The sequence below is a fragment of the Pleurodeles waltl genome, chromosome 11, assembly GCF_031143425.1.
Source record: "Pleurodeles waltl isolate 20211129_DDA chromosome 11, aPleWal1.hap1.20221129, whole genome shotgun sequence".
Classification (NCBI taxonomy): domain Eukaryota; kingdom Metazoa; phylum Chordata; class Amphibia; order Caudata; family Salamandridae; genus Pleurodeles; species Pleurodeles waltl.
The window spans coordinates 1,013,900,588-1,013,909,078 of NC_090450.1; the positions used below are offsets into that span (position 1 = coordinate 1,013,900,588).

General features: G+C 50.3%; 1 protein-coding gene across 2 annotated transcripts in view; it reads right to left on the bottom strand.

Annotated features, from left to right (window-relative positions):
• Positions 1–5,402, bottom strand: part of TMEM132C (transmembrane protein 132C) — a 1,220,720-nt gene extending 1,215,318 nt beyond the window's left edge. Inside the window, exon 1 of one of the 2 annotated variants that reach the window (XM_069215371.1) lies at positions 4,908–5,402. In XM_069215371.1, coding sequence (XP_069071472.1) covers positions 4,908–5,067 — 160 coding nt within the window. In that variant the 5' untranslated portion in view covers positions 5,068–5,402. The remainder of the gene's footprint in view (positions 1–4,907) is intronic. The other variant, XM_069215372.1, reaches the window with a different exon arrangement.
• Between the last annotated feature and the right edge of the window lie 3,089 nt (positions 5,403–8,491).

The window sequence follows — 8,491 nt, forward strand, 5'->3', positions numbered from 1 at the left end:
AGCCCCGGGGTGTCATTTACAGATATCGGCGGCGGAATTACAGCCTCCAATCCAGAGTGTGGGACCTGACGAGCGCGAGACAGAGGGGGTGGGGCAGGTAGAGTCCACACAGCTTCTGGGAACTACCGGTCCTATCACCACAGGAGACACAAACTACCACCACAGACTCACACAAGCCAGGTAGAGACCACGTAACTTCAGGGAACTAACAGTCCTATCACCACAGGAGACACAAACTACCACCACACGCTCACACAAGCCAGTCAAACACCACACAACTTCAGGGAACTAACAGTCCTATCACCACAGGAGACACAAACTACCTCCACACACTCACACAAACCAGGTAGAGACCACACAACTTCAGTGAACTAACAGTCCTATCACCACAAGAGACACAAACTACCTCCACACACTCACACAAACCAGGTAGAGACCACACAACTTCAGGGAACTAACAGTCCTATCACCACAGGAGACACAAACTACCTCCACACACTCACACAAACCAGGTAGAGACCACACAACTTCAGGGAACTTCAGGGAACTAACAGTCCTATCACCACAGGAGACACAAACTACCACCATAGCCTGACACAAGCCAGGTAGAGACCACACAACGTTAGGGAACTAACAGTCCTATCACCACAGGAGACACAAACTACCACCACACACTCACACAAGCCAGGTAGAGACCACACAACTTCAGGGAACTAACAGTCCTATCACCACAGGAGACACAAACTACCTCCACACACTCACACAAACCAGGTAGAGACCGCACAACTTCAGGGAACTTCAGGGAACTAACTGTCCTATCACCACAGGAGACACAAACTACCACCATAGCCTGACACAAGCCAGGTAGAGACCACACAACGTTAGGGAACTAACAGTCCTATCACCACAGGAGACACAAACTACCACCACAGACTCACACAAGCCAGTCAAACACCACACAACTTCAGTCCTATCACTACAAGAGACACACACTGCCACTACAGTCTGACACAAGCCAGTCAGGGACCACACAACTTCATGGAACTTCAGGGAACTAACAGGCCTATCACCACAGGAGACACAAACTACCACCACAGCCTGACACACCAGGAGACATGACAAGCCAGTACAGCATTCCAGCCAAGCACTAGCCTACTACACAACTGTAAATGAGTCCAAGGCAGCATGGCATATGACAAGGAGTGCCACACTTCAGAGGACTTCAGGAAACAAACTGTCCTTTCACACCATTCACAAACTAACACCACAGCATAACATGTACAGGAGACAAAACAAATGAATACAGCACCCCAACCAAACACAATTCTAATACACACCTGCAAATGTGAGCCCAAGGCAGCATGGCATAGGCCAAGGAGAGACCACACAACTTCAGAGGACTTCAAGTAACAAACACATCATATCATATCATATGGGAGACAACAACTACCACTACAGCCTGACACAAGCAGGAGACAAGATTTATCAATACATGACATCAACCAAACACAGGCCTGCTATGCAACTCTAAATATGAGCCCAAGGCAACACGGTGTAGCCCACGAGAGTCCACACAACTTCAGAGGACTTCAGGGAAACACCAGTTCTATCACACCAGAGACAAACTACCACAACCGCCTGACACAAGCAGGAGAGAAGATTAAAAGTATGCAGCACATCAACCAAACACAAGCCTTTTATACAGCAACAAATATGAGCTCAGGGCAGCCTGGCCTAGGAGGGCCCCACAACTTCAGGGAACTACAGGGCACAGAGTCCCACCACACAAGACAGCCACATACCCCACCACAGACTAAAACAATGAGTCCAGACTAAACAGTAAAGTACACCATCAAAACACAGGCTTCCTACACAACTCCACGTATGACTCTGGGATAGCAGATTCCAACAAGCTCACGCCTTATACCCCAAACATGGACCAAAGATGTGACTCCCAAAGATGCCTCCTGCAATGAGCCAGTGCAAAGATGAGACAAGACATTCCCACACATTCATCGCCTCCTGGCACAATACATGCATCAGACATGCAATATCTAACACTTCAGTTGCTGTGGCTTGGCACATGGATTCAACTTGTGATTGCCATCATGGAATTCCTGTTGAAGCTGGACATGCGATTCCTAGCAATCCTCCACGCAGCCTAAAACATAGGTCAGATATGTTCACAACCATTCAACTTATTCTAGCTGAATCTTGGATCGTATATTTAAATCCCAACATACATTTGCTGTAGCCTCAAACATGGATCACGTATGTAATTCTCAACTTGAGTTTTCACCAAAGCCTGAAATCCATATCAGTCATGCGATTTCCAACAAATGTTCCAGTACTAGCTCAAAAAACAAATCAGACATGTCTACAGTGCACACCACCATGCCTCGCCACATGGATTATATATGTGATTCCCAACAGTTGTGTTGTCTGATGCAAGCAGCTCAAGCAGGCAATTCCGAGCAAATTCACCAATTCTGATCAGGCATGTTATGAGCAATTCATTGTATCATAGCTGAACATATGGATGGGATATATGATTAAAAGAACAACCCATACAAGGATGGTGAGAGATTCTGACCGGATCCAGAGATCATAGGCAGGTGATTCTCATGCAACCCCTCTATAATACCCGAGAAGCTAGATGAGACATACTACAGCATCATAGCACAGCACAGGCTGAGACACACGTCACCAGATCCCAAAAAAGAATCCTTCTATCGTCAGATACAAGGATGACACGAGATCCCAACAGCTCGTCACATGAATCCATACACATCAATCAGACAATGGCCTAAGATGTGGTCACCAACAAATTACCCCACAGTAGGCCAACACACAGATCACACAACAACAGACAGATCACACAAGTGTTTCTCAAAAACATGACAGGTTTTAGTCTGATGCACCAATCACACGCACAAGCTCCAAGAAATCATGGCTTTGTAGCCTGAAACAGATCAGGGATGACATTTTCAAACACATGGATAAAATATTTGATTCCCACAAAATCATTGCATCGCATTCTGACACAAAGATCATCCATTTGATTCCCAACAACAGAACCCATTGATGGCTGACCCAGGGAACTGCTCGCCACTTCCATGAGATCATCACCAACATAAAATCCTGCCATGGCGAAAAGCAAGATTGCAACAATCGTCTCAAAGAAATCTCCCCACCGCAGTCAAAAATATAATTCAAACGTGCTTCCTAGAAATGGTGTCTTCAAAGTGAAACAGACAGATCTGATTAGGTTCCGAACAGATCCTGCCCTTGAGCGTGACACACAGATCACATATGGGATTTCTACTATTTCACCGTATTGTTGCCACTACATGGATCACGCACGTTGTTGCCCCAATTAAAGTCCATTGAAGCCCTTCATGCAGGTCAGACATGTATTGCTCTGTGATTGTGCCACAGTAGCATGGCACGCGGACCAATAGATCACTCAGAACAAGTTGTATCTCAGGCCACACACCAGTTGTGTGAGTTCACAAATGTGTCCTGCCGTGGGCAGTCACATGACCCAGATTCCTCAATCCTACAAATTCTCTTGTTCTTATTTGTAAATGTATCAAACATGTCTTTCCCCACAAGTCAGCCCATCACAGCCCAACACACAGACCACAGGGGGGATTATCATACATCACAGCCCAGAACACAGACCACACAGATTCTTTTTCATGTTTTCATCTATTTGTAGCCAAGATATTGATCAAAAATGTAAATTCCACAAATTGATCTGATTCACAAACGAATAAGGCATTTCATTCTCAATCAAGCTATTCCACACTTCCTGAACCATGTACCAAACAAGCCACTCTGAGAAGGACTTCTACCAGAGTCTGAAGTATGAATCGCAACAAAATGTCCCATCGTCTCCTAATATACAGATGGGCATGTGCAACTCCAAGAGGTCATTCCCTCATAGTGTGATAGAGATCAGACTTGTGAATCCCTACAGAGATCAGACTTGTGAATCCCTAGAAAGCTGACATCAAAATCCCTACTACAGAGATCAGACATGTGAATCCCTACAGAGATCAGACGTGTGAATCCCTACAGAGATCAGACGTGTGAATCCCTACAGAGATCAGACGTGTGAATCCCTACAGAGAACAGACGTGTGAATCCCTACAGAGAACAGACGTGTGAATCCCTACAGAGATCAGACATGTGAATCCCTACAGAGATCAGACAAGTGAATCCCTACAGAGATCAGACAAGTGAAACCCAAAACACCTCAACTGCACCCCAGTTCCCATATCCACATCAATAAGGAACATCTGCTCACGTTAGAAGTTTGCTGGGCACAGTGCCCTGAAGCCACTTTCTTGGTATTTCGAGACTACAAATCTCCTAAATCTAAGAAATGCAAATAAAACGCACTTTTAGAGGTTTCTGTCCACAAACAGGCAACGTTCTGGCATTTTATCTACATGTTTAACTCTGGAAGAAAGAGTTTTCTCAACAGATAGTAAGTCAGCGGCTACAAAGTCCAAGTTCAACCCCATTTAGAATGAAAAGTCGGGAACGAATGAGGTCCGGGACCGACCCTGTCAGCAAACAAGTGTCAGTGGAGGCCCTGTAGTGAGTAAGACGGGGCCACCCCTGGGAGGGGGCTCACACTGCTTCACTGTACGTTGCTCTCGCACGGGCGGTGATATATTGCGCAGGAACACTTAAGTAATAGACAATTGTTACGCACAGATATACCCCCGCTCCTAGGACCTCAGAGAATCCTTCTTCCGATATGAAAGTCTCGGCTTCACATATAGCCTCGACTGAGCGCCTAAGGCAGACTGGCGGGCTTCAAGGAGCTACGGGCACCCCCCCCCCCACCCGCACTAACAGTGAACTGCACACCTTGACCCGGACGCCGCACCTACCTGTCCAAGAACAGGCTCCGAGCAGCAGCCCCACCGCCGCACACAGGCTCACACTCCAGCACCTGGGAGCCCCCCGACAATCCATAGTGGCCCCCCGGGCTCCGGCGCCCCTTCCCCCGCGCAGAGATGGTGCCCCCGTCTTCCAGCTCCGCGGATTCATGTTCTGCAGCAGCGAGAAGCTGCCCTCCAGCCCCTCCAGCCCTGCAGCCACTGGAGGACTCTCCTGTCCAAGGCTGGGAGATGCCGGGGCTCTGCCATCCCCCCGGGGCTGGGATGAAGTTTACAGCGCTGTGTCAGGGGCTCCAGGGCTTCCAGGCGCACATCCCGCCTCTTCCAGGCGCTCTCTGCCGCCCAAGTCCATGCGTTTTAATTTAAAAACATGCGCCAAAGAGTTTGCAGCGCAGCAGCTGAGAAGTCTCTTCGTCTGCCTCCTCCTCCTCCTGTGAGCCTTCATCCCTAGGAGCCCCTCACAGGCTTCTTTATGTGCTGTGTCCTAAAGCATCCCTGCTCGGCCCGCGGACGGTCCAAGGCCCGTCTGCGCCATCCAGTGACCGCCTGTGGAACTGCAGGCTCTGAATGTGAGCAAGGCTGGCAGCGGGTGCCGGGGATGCGAGGCTGGCTCTGCTCCCAGGACACTTCCCTCCAGAAGTCACTGGCACCCCCTGCACCGAGGCCGGGCACGTGTCCTTTACACTGTGTTAAATGCAACTTACAGGGGCTGCATCCAAGATGGTCAGGGGACTAGCATCTCATGTTCATCCATTCTCAGGGGATTGCCATCAATGGTGCAGCAGGTGCAGTGGCACCCGGACCCAGAGGTAAGAGGGGGTCATATACAACCGGCGGTAAAGGATGTGGGACCAAGGCATCCTTAGTACCACTGCACATCGCACCAAGACCCGTAGAAGCATGTATACAACCCCCTTATAGTTTAGATTTTTTTATGATCTGTTACAGAAGCCAACGTCACATACCTCCTCCCACACCAGCACAGTGCAGTGCTCTCGCACAAGGGCAGATGGTGCAAAGGAGATCCGCGGTAAAGGGCCGGGGCCGCGGTAGCTCGGTGGGTTCTTTTTTGTTGAGGTTCAGATGTTCCCCTTCTTCATGAAGGGTAAGGGTGCAAGCCTGCTTGCGGGGGGCTGTCCTCCCAGAAGCCCAGAGAGCAGAGGGAGGCAGCGTGACTCCTACACTCGGTACAAACATGAGTGACAGAGTGGCAAGGTGACCAATCAGAGTATTTGTAGAGCGCGCTATTCACCCATGAGGGTCTCAAAGCGCTTCGGGGGTGGAGGGGGAGCTGCTACTGTTCGAAAATCCAGGTCTTGAGGAGTCTACTGAAGGTCAGTAGGTCCTTGGTCTGCCGTAGGTGGATGGGGAGGGTGTTCCAGGGCTTGGCAGCGAGGTAGGAGAAGGATCTGCCGCCGGATGTTGTCCTGTGGATGCGTAGGACGGTGGCGAGGGCGTGTTTGGTGGGACGGAGATGACAGTTCGGGGTGTAGAAGGTGAGACGACTGTTGAGGTATGCCGGTCCGGCGTTGTGGAGTGCTTTGTGGGCATGGGTTAGGAGTTTGAATGTGATCCTTTGGTTGATGGGAAGCCAGTGTAGGTTTCTCAGGTGGGCTGTGAGGTGGCTGTGGCGAAGGATGTTGAGGATGAGGCGTGCAGAGGTGTTCTGTATCCGTTGCAGTCTTTTCTGGAGAGCTGCTGTGGTTCCCACGTGGAGAGCATTGCCGTAGTGCAGTCTGGTGACAAGGGCCTGGGTAACCGTCCTTCTGGTTTCGGAAGGGATCCACCTGTAGTTTTTGCAGAGCATGCGAAGGGTGTTGAAGCAGGACGACGAGATGGCATTGACTTGCTGGGTCATGGAGAGCGATGAGTCAAGGATGAAACCCAGGTTGCCGGCGTGGTTGGTGGGCATTGGTGTGGCTCCCAGTGAGGGCGGCCACCAGGAGGTGTCCCAAGCAGAGGGGGTGTGGCCGAGGATGAGGACCTCTGTCTTATCTGAGTTAAGTTTTAGTCGGTTGTTCTTCATCCAGTTGGCTACGGCCTTCTTTTCCTCGTGGAAGTTGGTTTTAGCTGTGGCGGGGTCCTTGGTGAGGGAGAGGATCAGCTGGGTGTCGTCGGCGTAAGAGATGATGTTGGGGTTGTTAGATCGGATAATTTTGGTGAGCGGTGCCATGTAGACGTTGAAAAGTGTCGGGCTGAGGGAGGAGCCCTGTGGTACGCTACAGATGGTCTTGGTGGCTTCAGATAGGAATGGTGGGAGCCAGACACTGTGTTCTGGCGGTGAGGAAGGAGGTGATCCAGTCCAGGGCCTTGTCGTGGAAGCGTGTTTGCAGGGTATGGTGGTGTAGGAAAGTACCATCTTGCCTGGCATGTTACCCCCATATTTCACTGTATATATGTTGTTTTAGTTGTATGTGTCACTGGGACCCTGCCAGCCAGGGCCCCAGTGCTCATAAGTGTGCCCTGTATGTGTTCCCTGTGTGATGACTAACTGTCTCACTGAGGCTCTGCTAACCAGAACCCCAGTGGTTATGCTTCCTCTTTGCTTTCCAACTTGTCACTAACAGGCTAGTGACCAATTTCATCAATTCACATTGGCATACTGGAACACCCTTATAATTCCCTAGTATATGGTACTGAGGTACCCAGGGTATTGGGGTTCCAGTAGATCCCATGGGCTGCAGCATTTCTTTTGCCACCCATAGGGAGCTCTGACAATTCTTACACAGGCCTGCCACTGCAGCCTGAGTGAAATAACGTCCACGTTATTTCACAGCCATTTACCACTGCACTTAAGTAACTTATAAGTCACCTATATGTCTAACCTTTACCTGGTAAAGGTTGGGTGCTAAGTTACTTAGTGTGTGGGCACCCTGGCACTAGCCAAGGTGCCCCCACATAGTTCAGGGCAAATTCCCCGGACTTTGTGAGTGCGGGGACACCATTACACACGTGCACTATACATAGGTCACTACCTATGTATAGCGTCACAATGGTAACTCCGAACATGGCCATGTAACATGTCTAAGATCATGGAATTGTCACCCCAATAAGAGACAATTCCATGATCCCCTGAGTCTCTAGCACAGACCCGGGTACGCCAAATTGCCTTTCCCGGGGTTTCACTGCAGCTGCTGCTGCTGCTGCCAACCCCTCAGACAGGTTTCTGCCCTCCTGGGGTCCAGCCGGGCTTGGCCCAGGAAGGCAGAACAAAGGACTTCCTCAGAGAGAGGGTGTTACACCATCTCCCTTTGGAAAAAGGTGTCGGGGCTGGGGAGGAATAGCCTCCCCCAGCCTCTAGAAATGCTTTGATGGGCACAGATGGTGCCCATCTCTGCATAAGCCAGTCTACACTGGTTCAGGGATCCCCCAGCCCGCTCTGGCGCGAAACTGGACAAAGGAAAGGGGAGTGACCACTCCCCAGACCTGCACCTCCCAGGGGAGGTGCCCAGAGCTCCTCCAGTGTGCTCCAGACCTCTGCTATCTTGGAAACAGAGGTGCTGCTGGCACACTGGACTGTTCTGAGTGGCCTGGACCAGCAGGTGACATCAGAGACGCCTTCTGATAGGCTCTTA